General features: G+C 35.1%; 1 protein-coding gene across 1 annotated transcript in view; it reads left to right on the top strand.

Moving 5' to 3' along the window:
* Positions 1 to 2862: 2862 nt before the first annotated feature.
* The window catches only part of MALRD1 (MAM and LDL receptor class A domain containing 1), a gene marked incomplete at both ends in the record, with an annotated part of 607751 nt that continues 594331 nt past the window's right edge, over positions 2863 to 16282 (top strand). The window contains 2 exons of the mRNA XM_081226990.1: positions 2863 to 3061; positions 14359 to 14499. Of these exons, the coding sequence (XP_081083116.1) occupies positions 2863 to 3061; positions 14359 to 14499 (340 nt within the window). The remainder of the gene's footprint in view (positions 3062 to 14358; positions 14500 to 16282) is intronic.

The raw sequence follows: 16282 nt of genomic DNA, 5'->3' as shown, positions 1-16282 counted from the left end.
TGCAATTTCAAAATCTAAAGGGCCTTTAAAAATAGCATGAGATTTAGAAATAGAAAAGCCACATTGAACACAAGAAATGTATATCTCATTTTTTCTTTTTGGATAAATATCTCTTATTTCAGTGAGACAGCAAATATGGGCCCTTTCTCTTGTCCTTACCTATAAGAATTATATATCTTTTATGTAATGGCATTTAAAAATTTCACATCTTGGGCTTCCCTGGTGGAGCAGTGGTTGAGAGTCTGCCTGCCGATGCAGGGGACATGGGTTCGTGCCCCAGCCCGGGAAGATCCCACATGCCACGGAGCAGCTGGGCCTGTGAGCCATGGTCACTGAGCCTGTGTGTCCGGAGCCTGTGCTCTGCAATGGGAGAGGCCACAACAGTGAGAGGGCCACGTACCGCAAAAAAAAAAAAAAAAAAAAAAAATTCACATCTTACGTTTATTTACATGTGCCTAGCAAAAATGGAAATGATGGTAAGCCCTCATAAATTACATTCAATAAGGAATTACTTACTGAGCAACATCTATCTGCCAGGAACTTTGCTAGTAACTGGGGATACAATAGTGAGAAGGTCACAATCCAGCTCCAGTCTTACAGACTAACAGAGGAATCACTGAAGTAAGCATGCAATGAGCACACCAGCCCCAGAAATGCTAAGATCAGTGAGAACAGAAGGCTGTGAGAGAACCCAGGAATGAAATTTAAATCAGCCTGAGAAAATAAGCAAGGATACTTTAGAGGTAGTCCTTGAAGCTGGAAACTAAAGAATAATTAGTATTCACCTGGTGCTTGGGGTGGGAAAGGGATCTCAGATCTGGAGTCTAGAGGTGGCATGTTCAGAAAACTGCTAGTGTAATAACTGAGTAAGATCTTGATTGAGAACACAGAGGAAGATGTAATCAGCAGTGAACTGCAGAAGGTAAGCTGTGTTTGCAAGCAGTGCTAGGAAATATGGCACTTCGGGAAATATGTAGGAGCGGCCTTATGCTTCAGAATGATCACTTTGCCTGAAGAATGGGAAATGAGTTTTGGGTAGTGGAAACATCTAGTGCAGGGTATTGCTGAGTTGAGAATTGATGGAGTTTTGACATATATAGAATGTGTGAGACTTGATGATTGATGGGTAGAACGGGTAAGGGTGGTCCAGGACCAACATATACGTTCCTGGCTTGGCAAGATGGACAGAAGAAGGTGCCATTCACTGAAATATAGAATAGGGGAGTAAAGACAGACTGGTTGGTTGGGTGGGAGGAAGGAAGATGAAATTAGTTTTTGATTCAAGAAGGCAAGTCAATTAGGCTATGTGTTGTGTGTGTGTGTGTGTGTGTGTGTGTGTTCTGGAAGAATACTTAAGATATTGGTTTGAGGAACATGTCATATCAGGACTTCAGATATAGATTTGGGAGATAACAATGTATAGATACTACTTGAAATTATGAGCATGAAGAGAAAGCCTAGAAAAAAGTATAATCTGAGCAGAGAGGAGGACTAATGTGGAACTATAAGGATAGTCAACATTTAAGAGATACACAAAGAGAGAAGTAGGCAATGTGTTTCTTAGAATTCATTTACAAAGCAGAGAGGTAAGGAGAATAAATATTTCTGAAATTGGAATGGAACACTGAGCAGTGAAATGCTAAATTGTGTGGAGTGGTCAATTATAATAGGGCAAATTATGGATTTTCCTCCTAGAATCCTGAATGCTCATATCTTAGAACATTGTTTTTACTGAGTCTTTTTTCTTAGAATATTTGGAAAATCTGCTTTCTTTGTATCTTCTTTAAAACCACAGAAGCGTTTTCTGTCCCTGATCTATGGTTCTTTCCACCCTGCATTCTCCAGTCGCTTCTTATAGTCTTGGTGTCTCCGTCTCTTGCAGTTATATTGCAGAAATTAAAAGAAGATAGTTGAATAGAACTTCAAGATGCCTTTAAGAAATCAAGTATAAAGGAATATTTTGAATATTTAACTCCATATAATTTCTATAATTATTCACCTTTATAAAATTTTATTTATAATATAAAGTTCAAGTGTTCTGAACTTTAGTGTACTGTTCATTCTGAATATGGATCCTGAAATTGTATGTTTCACTTGTAAAAGCATATGAAGATGAATTGACCTGAAAATCCGTGTACCGCAGTGGAAGAAACACTGCACTCGGTAGCAGGATATTTGAATTCCAGTTTCTAATTCCAAAATACTGTATTTCCTCATAAGTATCCCTTAACTTTCTTGGATCCAAGTAATGTGATTTGGAAAATAATGATCCCCGATGTCCCTTCAGTTTTTAAAATCCTGTGGTTTTCAGTTTATCTAAGCAAGCAATGCAAAGTTTTCATTCAGTGATAGAGGACAAGCATTTCATTCTCATGAAACAATTCTAATAATTGGGCCTGAAGTATTTGAATGAGTTTTAGTGACAATAATGTTCTAAATTACATGAACATGATTAAGCATAGGAATTAATATAGAACCTTTTTATGTTACTTATAACTTTATTGTAATTTTCCTCCCATTTATGTGCCTGCCTTTTAGTTGTTAATGCTATCTCCTGAAAGAAAAATTTATCATAAGGGCTTAAATTGTTTAAACGTGGTATACATAGGGCAATAAACATCTGTGCTTAGCTAGATAGAGAAATGGTGCAATTGTTCAAGTTAAATATTTTCTAAAGACACTCCCCTGAAAGAGTAAATGAACTGTCTTGGACTCATTTGTTAAGAGTTGCGGATAGTTACCAGCAGTTTCAGTCATAGGAGGCAAATCTGGAAATCAAAAAATAGAGAAAAGAGAAAGAATGTTTTTAATTATGAACCCACACGTTACAACGGCCTGATCTCTAAGAAGATGTATCAAGCAATGCTCCCCTGCCTGACCAGAATGTTAGCTTTCCTGAAGAATGAAGCTTTTGGTATCCTTTGGATTTCCTGCATTTTCACCTCTGTACTGGTTCAGCAAGGAATGGAAGCCTTTCAGTGTGACAATGGGGTGTCCTTGCCTCCTGACAATGTGTGTGACTTCACAGATCAGTGTGGCGACATGAGTGATGAACAGCAATGTAAGTTCCCTCCTCTCCTTCCTCCAAGTCCTGTCCACCTTTAGTCCAGAGGCTGCTGAGCCGCCTGGGGAGGCTAAGACACCTGGCCCTGCACGGATCCCATTTATATGCCTTTAGAGTCAGTCAGAAACTAAAATATTCTTTTTAAGAAAAAGACAGATCCACATATAAAAATAACTCTAATTAAATGATATCAATTTGCTGAGATTCTAACTAAATGGGATGTATTTTGAATCAGTTTTTACCAATTATAAAGAAGGAGTGAAATGTAGAAAGGTAGCTTTTAATGGTATATCAGTGAAACAATATTTGAAAGAAGCTTGTGACTGCAGTTTTAAAATGCTGCAATGGAAATTATGAGCTTAAGTTTGAGTTCAGTATGGGAATATTTGAAATGAATTTTAGGTTGGGTGAGAAGATTTTATTTTTGCTTATAGGACACTACCACAAAGTGAGTTGGTACCTCTCATACACAGAGCATAACTCTGACTTACATCCTTTGATTCTAAGGCAGAGGAAAGAGCGCAAGCATTAGAGAGTGCAGGGCCTAGACTTGGATCCTGGGTAAACCATCTACTAATTGTGTGATCTTGAACCTCCAGTTTATTATAAGAGGTCATAAAGTGAGATAAACTGATCTCACTGGCAGGAAAATACTCCAGGTATAACATTAATAAAAGTTCATCAAGGGAAGATATGGGTAGAGACATGCATGTTTCTGTAGTTTCTATTTGCAGTATCACATCCTGAAAGAAGACTGCATTTCATCAATGGAACTAGCGCCCTTCCTACAGTCACCTTTCATAAAAAACATTATCATACAATTAAATAGGTTCATTCATGTTGATTTTTAGTAACTATTGACTCAATTATTTAGAGGCACTAAGTCTAGTATTTTAGAGCAATATGCTCAAACATATTTTCTACTTTTTATTCAGATACTATATTAATTAGTGTTTACAGAATTCTTCATTTTCTTCTCCTACATAAGGTTCTACATGTTTGATTTTACCATTGTTGGAATTCTCTTCAAATATTCAATTGTTATTACTTTAAAACAAGAGGAGTGATTACTGAATAATTTCTTCTCTTTAGAAGGAAACAGGTGGAGGATTTTTCTCCCATAGTTTGGGGGTTGTGATCGTGCTGTTTGATTGCACTTTCTGTTTAACAATTCCTAAGACAGGGATTCATTTTATATTTGTCCCATTTCCCCAGAGACACTGCATGAGGATGTGCTGCCCTTTCTCTGGCCTGTCTGGGGAAAGCCCTTGCTGTTCTTTGGTGAGCAGCTAAGATGAACCACTCGGTTGGTTTGAGAAGAAATGCAAAGTCCCTTCCATTATTAATCCCTCTGAAGCTTCCTTTCAGCATGGTTGCTGTGATAACATGCGTAGTCCTGCTTCAGGAAAAAGGTTAATGCGAAAGAAGGGGAAAGCCGCTGAGTGGGAAAGGTCTCAGCTGCATGAAAGATACTAATAACCCCTGCCTTAGAGGAGAGTGAAGGAACAGATTTGTCCAATAAACAAATTTCATTTTAAATGTTACACTGGGAGGTCACCTTCTGGCTTTTTCCCTTTTCATTTTCATTTCTGAGAAGTTTCCACTTTAGTATTTTATTTAAAATGGGATAACCTGTAGATAAAATTGAGAATCACTTTAAAGCATGAGTTTCTTTTGTACACCACACTAGGGGGAAAATACTGTGGAGGAATAATGATGGCCAAGCAGTTTTTCTCTTGAAAATTTGTGATGCTAAACTTATAGACAAGATTTTTTTTTTTTAACTGAAGCTGACTTTATAATTATGTTTCAGTAGTCACATTTTGGAAAAAAAATTAATCTGTGATCCTCTTTAAAGTCCAAATGGTGTGAGCTTTAAAGAAATAGATTAATATGTTGACTTTTCTAAATGAAATTGGCATAGTTGAAGTTGAATTTTGGATGAAAATGATTCTATTAATAGTGTTTTTCAAAATTTTTACATTTTACATGATGGACCTGTTTTTCAGAATACTTGAACCTATTATTTTAACTCAGTATTTTTAAAAAGATATTAGATTTAAAAAGACTAAATCTTCACAATGAAATAAATTCTATTTATACACAATATTGAACACAATAAATCGTGAGCAAGAAAAATAATTTTTAGCTGTAACAACTATTTGGTTCTAATGTTGACAAGAATCTCTCTTTATTAGAATTTATTAATATCCTGAGCCGGGGAGTACATGTTGTGGTACTGATCTGGGTATTTAAAAAAAAATTATGTTTCTAGTGTTGCAATATCTGCTTCTACACAGAACCCCGTTGCCTGGTCTTCCTCATTCTATTAAGCACAGCAATAATCTAGTGTCTCTTCTATTAATTGCTCAGAATTATTTGATGTATAAAGGCTTTACTCTGTTTTAGTTTTACTCAACAATAAAACAGTAATATTGCTTCTGTTGTTATTCAGATCCAAGTCAACCATAAGACTATAAACTGTACTATTGATACAGTGTTACAATGTTGAGATATATCCCCTGCAGTGGGTTTCTACCACTGGAATATTACCAGAAAATACTCCAGTATTTTCTCAGAAATTACTCAATTAATTAGATAATTACTTTAGCATACCTGAAGTTAGTATTAACATTAACTGTTCCATACATTTACTTTTAGAGCTAAAATTACTGTGACTCAAAATGGAAAAATATATTCAGTTAAATAATTTCTCTGCTACCTACATGTCTTGCTTGAGAAAATTTCCATTTGGTCTATTTTTAATACTTTGATTTGATGAAACATATCATAAAGATTTGAAGTATTACCTAACTTCTTTTGCAAACTTTTTTGGATTTAGGAATAATAATTTTTTCAAAAGGTCTTTACTTCGTATAAATCTAAATTTGTATGTGAAATGTGTGAAAATTACATTAGAGGTGAATTCTGAAAATCTGAGAGGTGATAGTGTTTAATCAGATGATAGTAAGTACATTGTTTCTTCAGTAGGATGACATAAATGTCAACTACTTTTAAAAGTAGTTGTAGAAGTTCATTGAAATACTTGAAGATAAGCATTAATAGAGTGAAATGTGAGATTTCATGTGCAATATTTATCTTACCACTACATTGGATGCAAAATGTTTTAAGCATATTTTTTATTAATCAACTAAAACTCCTATTCATCATAGCAAAATGTCTCAATTTGGGCTATTATAACAAATTCTGTAAACTGGGTGGCTTAAACAGCAAACATTTAATTCTCATGGTTCTGGAGGCTGGGAAATCCAAGATCCTGGAGCTGGCATATTTGATGTCTGATGAGGACCTTCCTCCTGGTTTGCAGACAGCTATTTTCTCACTGTGTCCTCACATCGTGGGGAGAGGGAGAGAGAGAGCTCTGGTCTCTCCTCCTCTTTTATAAGGACACTGATACTATTCCATGGGCTCTAACCTCATGACCCAATCACCTCCCAATACCATCACATTGGGGATTGAGGCTTAACCATATGAATTTTGGAGGGATATAAACATTCAATCCAGAGCACAACAGAATTATAAGTGTAAGAAATCTAATAATAAATATGGTGAGACTAGTTGAAGAAAATTGGAAAAATAATTACAGACACCTGGAAGAAAGATTCATGACAAGACTTTCTTTATGGGATGCTTCAATGGTGTAAATATATACAATTTAGTGGAATCAGTCTACATGTTAATTTAATGCAAAATATAACTAGGATAAGTTTTAACTCTAATAAAATGACTTGCAAGTTCAGCTACAAAAATGAGAATAGCTGGAAAAGGGGATAAGAAAAATAGAAGAAAATGAATAACTTTCGTTAGTGGGTTTATAATAGCGTATCAGGCACTCTCAGAGCATTCTGAAAATTGGCTGGATGGTGACTCTTTCTCACAAAGGAGAAGCTAAAACTTGAATTTTGTCTTGACCCATCCTACAGGGTTTCTATCATGGTTTCAACAAAAGAAGCCATATAACAATTCAGGCAATCTTGGTGGAGTCATGCTTTTATGAAATGATGCCATCCTTCCAGAGCTGCCAACAGTTTCTTTAATATTTTGAGGGAGGTCATGAAAAATCAAAATGTTAGTTCTGTTAGGGCAGGACATTTACCTAGTTTTCCCCATTTCCTAGAAGACTGAGTCACACATAGTGTCAATAAATATTAGAGTGACTGATTACTGGTTTACTGACTAGCTGAATTTCTCATCTGCACTATTTCTTTCATCCTGGAATTGGCTAGAACTACTCAGTCCTGCAGTGCAGTCTGTTCTTGTTTTGTGGCTCAAGTGTGCAAATTGACATAATGCAAGAAGAACATTCAGTTTGTGAGCTGTCTTTGAAAATCTCAAAGACACCTAGTGACATCAGATGGTGAACTGTTTCTTCCACAAGCAAAATGTCTGCTGAAGTCAATCTATATAGATAGAATTCCTGCCATGTTTGTCATCCCATATACCTTTTTTTGTGTGTCAATGATTATCATTTCTCTGTGTAAATGTTGCCACTAAAGATTTAACTAGGAATCCTGAGAGAAGGCTTGCGTTCTGTTGTCAAAGTTATCAAGTTAATGAAGGCAAGGACCTTGAATCACAGCTTTTAAATAAGTTTCCATTAAAGAAGAAAGACTGATCAGCTCGGTGCTTTGTGACCGCCTGGAGGGGTGGGATGGGGAGGGTGGGAGGGAGGGAGGTGCATGAGGGAAGGGATGTGGGAACAGATGTATATGTATGACTGATTCACTTTGTTATAAAGCAGAAACTAATAAAAAAAAAAGAAGAAAGACTAGAATATAATGTTCTCTACTACACAGAAATAATTGTGACTTTTCAGTGAATAAGTCTTAAAATGCTTGATTGGATTTGGAAGAATACTTATTTTGAGCGAAATTGAAAACCTATTTAGGGGAAAAAAATGATGGTTCATTTGTTCCTGAATTAGTTTACTTGATGGAAGTTTTCTCTGTGCAAGAGAGATAACTTTCCTAAGGCCCTGTATTCACCATTATAGAAACTAGTGAAAAGTCATAAGATCTTTTGGCCAAGCTGCTACTCTGGGATAGAGAATTGCATGCAAACAGCTATGCAACTTTTATAATATTCACGTGAGTACTGCTGCAGGCTGGAGTGAATGCCACACATTGTCAGTATTTCTGCAGAAATCACCAGACAATTACAAACACTTGGAGGACTCCTTTGAAATTTAGTAATCTTGAAACAGTGTTAAAGTTAAAATATGGTTTGGAAATCTTTTTCTCATGTGACACTAATGGTATCTATGTCAAATTCTTGCCAAAGATGTGCTCAATGGCTTGAGATTAAAGGCAACTATATGACAAGATTCCAACTTAAGTAATATTAGATAATTCTGGTGTGAGCTATGGAAGTTCTAATTCCACTTGCTATCACATACCTTTCTGATTTACAATTTTTCCTGTTTTTGTCTCAATGAAACTAATAAAATTAATTCAGTGTGAAAGATAAACATTTCCCTGATAAAAATTAATTAATAGTTTCACATTGCCAGGCCAAATAATAGCACTCTTTCATGGAAATCTACTTTTGAGAATAAATTTTACTTTCATTTAATTGGACTATTTTGAATTTATTTCATCCTTTGCAGGAACTGGCCATTAATTTTTTTTATTAGTTTCTGCTTTATAACAAAGTGAATCAGTCATACATATACATCTGTTCCCACATCCCTTCCCTCATGCATCTCCCTCCCTCCCACCCTCCCCATCCCACCCCTCCAGGCGGTCACAAAGCACCAAGCTGATCTCCCTGTGCTCTGCGGCTGCTTCCCTCTATCTATCTACCTTACGTTTGGTAGTGTATATATGTCCATGCCTCTCTTTCGCTTTGTCACAGCTTAGCCTTCCCCCTCCCCATATCCTCAAGTCCATTCTCAAGTAGGTCTGTGTCTTTATTCCCGTTTTACCCCTAGGTTCTTCATGACATTTTTTTTTTAATTCCATATATATGTGTTAGCATACGGTATTTGTCTTTCTCTTTCTGACTTACTTCGCTCTGTATGACAGACTCTAGGTCTATCCACCTCATTACAAATAGCTCAGTTTCGTTTCTTTTTATGGCTGAGTAATATTCCATTGTATATATGTGCCACATCTTCTTTATCCATTCATCCGATGATGGATGGCCATTAATTTTTAATTAAATGAGAGTAATGGAGATAATTCTTGTACAAATGTTTTTATATGCTATCTACATGAAGGAAATCATTTTCTAAACAGTAAAATGTATGTAAAATTTTGTGGCTATGTAATAAATAGCTTTCCTCAAGAAGTGAAGGAGATAAAAACACTTAACAGTCTTGGAATAGAAGGAAATTACCTTAACACACAAATGGCTGTATATGAAAAACCCACAGCTAACGTCATACTCAATGGTGACAGACTGAAAGATTTTACTTTAAGATCTGGAACAAAACAAGATGCCCTCTTTCATCACTTCTGTCAACATAGTACTGGAAGTCCAAGCCAGAGCAATTAGATAAGAAAAAGAAATAAAAGCAATTCAGATTGGAAATGAACAAGTCAAATTATCTCTGTTCACAGAAAATGTGATCCTAAATGTAGAAAACTCTAAAACGTCTATGAAAAGAATGTCAGAACAAAGAAATAAATTAAGCAAAGTTGCAGGATTCAAAATCAACACACAAAAATCAGTTGCATTTCTGTGCACTAACAATGAACAATCTAAAAAGGAAATAAAACAAATTCCATTCATAATAGCCTCAAACAATATAAAATACTTAGGAATAAACACAACCAAGGTTATGAAAACAAAAAAATTGTTGCTGGAAGAAATTAAAGAAGATGCAAATAAGTGGAAAGACACCTCATGTTCATGGATTGGAAGAATTAATATTGTTTAGATGTCAATAGTACCCAAAGTGATCTATAGATTCAAAGTAATCCCTCTCAAAATCCCAAGAATATTTTTTGCAGAAATAGTAAAATTCATCCTAGAATGCATATGGAATCTCCAGGGACCCTAAATATCCAAAACAATCTTGAAAAAGAACCACCTTTTAGCCCTCACACTTAAAGATTTTAAAACTTACTACAAAGCTACAGTAATTAAGAGTGTGGAATTTGCAGAAAAAAAGATTAAACTTGGACCCCTACCTTACAGCATATCCAAAATTTACTCAAAATGGGTTAAAGACCTAAATGTAAGAGCTAAAACTATAAAACTCTTAGAAGAAAACACAGGGGAAAAGCTTCATAACATTGGATCTGGCAATGATTTTTTGGCAATCACAGACCACAAAGAAAAACTAGATAAATTACAGCTCATCAAAATGAAAAACTTTTGTGTATCAAAGGACACTATCAGAATGAGAAGTTAGTCCATGGAATGGAAGAAAATATTTTCAAACTATATATCTAAGACATTGACATGCAGAATAAATAAAGAACTCATACAATTCAACAACAAAAATAAGCAGTGAACAAAGGACCTGAATGGACATTTCTCTAGAGAAGATATCCAGATGTCCAATAAGCACATGAAAAGATGTTCAATATCATTGATCATTTGGAAAATGCAAATCAAAACCACAATGAGATACCACCTCACATCTATTGGGGTGGCTATTATAAACAAACAAAACCCAAGAAAATAACAAGTATTGGCAAAAATGTTGAGAAATTGGAACACTTGTGCATTGGTGGTGGGAATGTAAAGCCCTTTTGCTTCTGTGGAAATGGTATGGCAATTCCATTCAATATTAGAAATAGAATTACTGTATAATACAGCCATTCAAATCTGGAGACATATCAAAAAGAAGTGAAAGAAGGGACTCCAACAGATACTTGTACACCCATGTTGATAACAAACTATTCCCAATAGCCAAAAAGTGGAAGCAACCCAAGTATCCTCCAGCAGGTGAATGAATAAATAAAATATGGTAGATACATACAGTGGAATATTATTCAGCTTTAAAAAGGAAGGAAATTCTGACACATGCTACAACATGGCTGAACCTTGAGGACAATTATACTAAGTGAAATAAACCAATCACAAAAGGATAAATATTGCATGATTCCACTTATATGAGGTACCTGGAGTACTCAAAGTTTTAGACAGAAAGAAGAATGGTGGTTCTGAGGGGCTGAGGGGTGGGAGAAATGAAAAGTTTCAGTTGGGGAAAATGAAACAGTTGTGGACTTGGATGGTAGTGATGGTTGCATATCAATGTGAATTATTGTTTTTATCACAGAACCATATATGTGAAATGGTTAAAATGCATTTCATATTTTGGCACAGTTTTCCAAGAAAAGCAGGATTTAACATTAAGGCAAGTCTACAACTGTGCCTCATAGAACTTTCAGGAGGAAAAGAAATGTGAATTATTAATATAGGCCCAGGCAAAATTGTGAAATAAATGGCTTGCTTTTAATACCTTCTACCTCTCCTTTTTAGAGTTCTCCTAACTCTTACAGTTTCCCTGTCTTCTAGGAACTTTATATTGTGATGATCTACTCATACTATACTAAGTTAATCCCGAGTTCTGCATCAATTTCTTCACCACTACCACTATTAAAATTTTTTTCTATTCCTTACCATTTTCTCAGAAGCATGCCTTATGTTAACTATCGCTTGAGGATATAGTTTAATATTTTTCTCCACTTATGGTGTTAATGATTGAATCCATGAATGGATCTGCAGTAAATTTTTAATGAGAGAATCTGGCATGTTGGAAGCCAATTCAGAAGATAATTGGGTCTTCCAAGCAACCTCAAAGCACAACATGGAGATACTCTCTCTTTTTCACTGCAGTATGCTGGACCTGTGGGATCACAAAATTTAAAACAAAATGATGAGTTGCTCAAGTTCAGAAAGCCCAGGAACATGGATTCTCCTAAGTTCCTGCATCCCATTCCTCCTGTTCCATATGTTGTCCAACTGCAGCATTGCTGCGGTAGCAGGAAAATCTCCACGCAGACAGACTTTAGTATAGTAAGTACTATCAGATTTGAATGTATATGTATGGGATATGAGATTATAAAAGACAAATCAACCACAATTCAGGAAAAATTGTTCAAATGGTTTAAAATACACAATTCTCTACTGGGAGGAAAATGAATACTTAGAAAATTCTCTGATGCATTTTTGAATAATCTGGCAGTTATTAGAAGCTCATGATTGCTTTTTTAAATAACAGTTGAAAAATATATGCTCATTAGATTCATTTTGTAACAAAAGGAACCCTTGTTGAGACTATTCAGAAATAAAAATGTTTTATTTAGCTGTTTTTCTAGTTCTAACACCTCTAGAATACATCATCATTATCCTTGTTTATTAAAGAGAACAAAGAACATTGGAAACAGACATCAACTAAGTAATTGTAATGCAAGGTAATTTCTTGGTATTTAAAAACTGTTTTACACCTATGTGAGTGTGTGTGCACATTTCATACACATAATTGCTGAAATATGGTGATAAAAATAGTTTAGAATATTTTGTAATCACAAGTAGATCATTGGAAAAATGCTGGGACTAAAAGAGACTTGAAAACAGATACATACTTATGAAGATACATGCATAACTAATTGAATGACATGCACATTCATATACAAATAACTATATAATTTAGTTCATTTTCCATTTAACCAGCTTCCCTGGACCACTAGGGGTCCATGAGGTAATGATTGGGATATTCTGGATATTCTAAATATTTCAAAGGCCTTAAGGCAATTGCAAATTTAAGCACGGTATGATTCACAGACTAATCAAGTTTCTTAGCTTTTAGATAGAATGACATGAATTCTGCCTGGAAATACTGGTTTCCTCAGTATTGGAAACCCTGACAGGCCTCTAATTCTAGGTCTTTGGTAAAAATGGGTTAGTGGCTTAACAATGAGACCTTGGAACAGAGTTTTAAGAATTCAGGTTCTGGAGTCAAAAAAGACCTGGTTCCAATCTTGGCCCCAACGTTCACTGGCTGCCTGCTTCATAAAGTTTTTGTAAGAAGTAAATAAACTATCGCAATTAGAATGCCTAGCACTGATCTCCCTCAGTAAATTGTGGCTATTAAGATACCTGTTAACATTACAGAATACAGCTGCTTTGTAAAATCTTTCAAAATAAGGAATCTAGGACTAAAAATAATAAAATAGACCATTGGTAATAAAGCAGGTTTAGATAATGTTTAGAAGTGTAGTTTCTAATTCAGCTTTTAGTACTCACATGGATGTTCTCAAGGATATGCACCAGATGTATTATTACTAAATAATATTTTCCCGAAATGTGACTAAATAAAAATTATGTTTTTGTGACTGGGTTGTCAGGCACTGTCTATCTATTAATCAGAATAACCACTGTGGCTAATGCAACCAGTTAGCACAAGAACAAGCTTGTCAAAGGAACATCTCCAGTTACTAAGAGCTACAACCCAGGGATGGTATAGTTGCTATTGAATTAATCTGTTTTTTAGAGAGTAACATTTACAGATGGTGGATAATGGAATAAAGCCCTCCCTGGGGGGTTATTGTGAGCAACCAAGTGTCCAAATCTTTCTCCCTCTCCCAAGCCTCTTGGATCACTTATACCAAGAGAAAAAGAAAAGGAAAAAAAAAAAAAAAGCCAGAAAATGCCTTGTCGTGATTAAAAACACCAGGGATTTCAAGAACATTGAGATTCAACAGGGAGGTGCTATGCTTAATTCCAGGTGCTATGCTCAGTTCCAGGGAGGTGCTATGTCGCAGCCACAATGGCTGAATTTGTATCAGAGGATCCTCTCTGAATTGGTCTGCCCAAACCTGAAATTCTACTATGGCTGGAACATTAAGGTGGATTTGAAGATGTAACCTTAATAATAATGCCTCATATTTTGTGGTGCCTAAGAGTTGTATTTATATATATATTATGTCATAAGAACTTCACAGCAGTCATTTGAGGGAGAAAGGGCAGGATGCCATTATTTCAGTTTCATAGGTGAAGAAAAGGGCTTGGTGTGGTTAAGTGGTTTAGCAAGGCCCTCAGTTAATAAGAGACAAAATCAAGATTAGGTCCTCAGTCTTCTGACCTCATGAGTGGCATTCTTTGTGTATGACTGCACTGGTTTTTAATATGTGGTGATTTATTCGAATGTCATATGCAAAAAAGCTTTGCATTGATAAAGTAGACTTAAATTGTGAGAAATTATCCTGATGTTAATCTCTTTGTAATTTGTTCCTAAGCTTTCTTTTTCACCTATTGTTTTATTTCTTAAAAAGCCACATGTGGTGTTGTGAAAGTGGATTTCTTTTTTCTCTCATTAGGCTCAAACTATGAAAGATGTGATTTTGAGGATGGACTCTGTAGTATGATGCAAGATCAGAGTCTGCGACTTGGCTGGGCAAAGAGGAATGGGATGACTGGCCCATCACCTCCATTTCATGACCACAACGGTGATATGTCTGGTAAGTGCTTTGAACTTTTTTTTTTGTCAAGTGGTTGGTAAGGACAGTAGAATCATGGCTGATGGTTAGATATTAATGATGATAATGTCTAATTTTATACAACTATATTGTATAAAATAGTATTTTATTATAAAAAGTATTTATATTTTTGTATATAAATACAAAAAATTGTATTTAACTATATTCAAGATATTTATGATTCTAAAATGTCATATTAGATTCTTATAATTGGGTTCCTGGGACCTCAAAGGTCTATCTAGATAATAATTGGGATTTCTAGCTATTTTGACTCTGTAAGGAAACTGTGAAATTTAAACATAGTACTACATAGATTAATTTGTCAAATATCTTTGCTTTTGTTTAGACTGATTTTAGCTTTCTCTGGTAATACTTGTATTCTTCGGCTGATTAGAAAGCTCTGATGGGAGTTCTGGAGCCAGACATTTATTCATTTCTTTATTTGTTAACTAATGAAGTCCATTCACTTGCCAGTTTACACCAGGTGATTAAGATATTTTAGTAAGCAAAAACTGACTCTGTGCCTGCCTTCATCTGATGGCCTTACACATGGTATGAAAAGAGGTAATATTTTACCTGGCATAACTAATTGAAGCCTGGTGATTTTTAAATAAAATTTATACTTCTTGCAAATAAATACAATTAAATCTTAAATATGAGTATTCCCTAGAGACAATTTAAAGCGATTAGATGTTAGTAGTTTGGAAATGTTTACATAAATACTATACATGTGGTTAGAATGCTGGTGCTGCCACTTACTAGCTATATAATCTTGAGCAATTTACTTTGTTAAACCTTGGTTTTCTCAACTCTAAAATCTATCATAAGATAGGATTTGAGAGCTAAGTAAGATATTGTAAGTAGAACTTGTCATAAAATACCTGATAAAAGTTGATGTTTAGTACATTTCTGAATAATTTTGGTGTTCCTTATTTTAACTCTTAGGTAAGTAAAATGGAGTTTATTGTCCTTGGCTTTGATGACAAAAATAATTTTTAAAAAAGAATTTTTAGCAATTGTTAGGAATAAGCTAAATTTATCACCAAAAATAAAAACGGGGGGAGCCAGACTTCACAAACAGGACTGGCTCACTGCAATTACATGAAACATTTATTATGGATACAGTAGTGTTAGATGGTGATATTAAATCTGGTTCCCAAATTTTAGCCATTGTAATACCATTTCCCCTTTAGAACCTCCTCACTGTTTTTTCCTTTTACTTAGGAAGAAGATTTTCCACAGTATACAGTTACTTACCTTAGTCTCCATCATGGGCAGAATACTTGATACTTTCTTTTTATGTTATATGTGGCTCTGATTCTCTTCTTCTTGCCACCTCGTCTTGAAGTTAGACAACATTAGGGTCTCCACCTCTTTTCTTTTCTCCTCCATTTCCTCCCTCTTTCTTTCTTCCTTCTCTTTTCTTATTTTGCCATTTGATAGCCTAGTAAAGAGATAAAATGGGATCACTTCACATCAAAATTGAGATGTTATATAGGCAGACAGTGTCTTAGCTATATCGCTTGGTTTCAGATCTCTGGAGTCAGACTGGTTGTGTTTGAATACTGGCCCTGCTAACCTGCTAGCTGTGTGGTCTCAGTTTCCTCATCTGTAAAATGGAAATAATAATAATACTATAAGCCTCATAGGGAAAGAGGGGCAAAATGTTGCCTAGCATAATAATTGAAGGCTAGTGGTTTTAATAATAGTGATGCATCTCTTATAACTACAGTTAAATGTTAAAATATGAGTATTTCCCTAGAGA

This window comes from Mesoplodon bidens (genome assembly GCF_964165515.1).
Source record: "Mesoplodon bidens genome assembly, chromosome: 3".
Taxonomy (NCBI): Eukaryota; Metazoa; Chordata; class Mammalia; order Artiodactyla; family Ziphiidae; genus Mesoplodon; species Mesoplodon bidens.
Note: the sequence above shows the minus strand (reverse complement) of the source record. Positions and strands in the feature narration are given on the sequence as shown.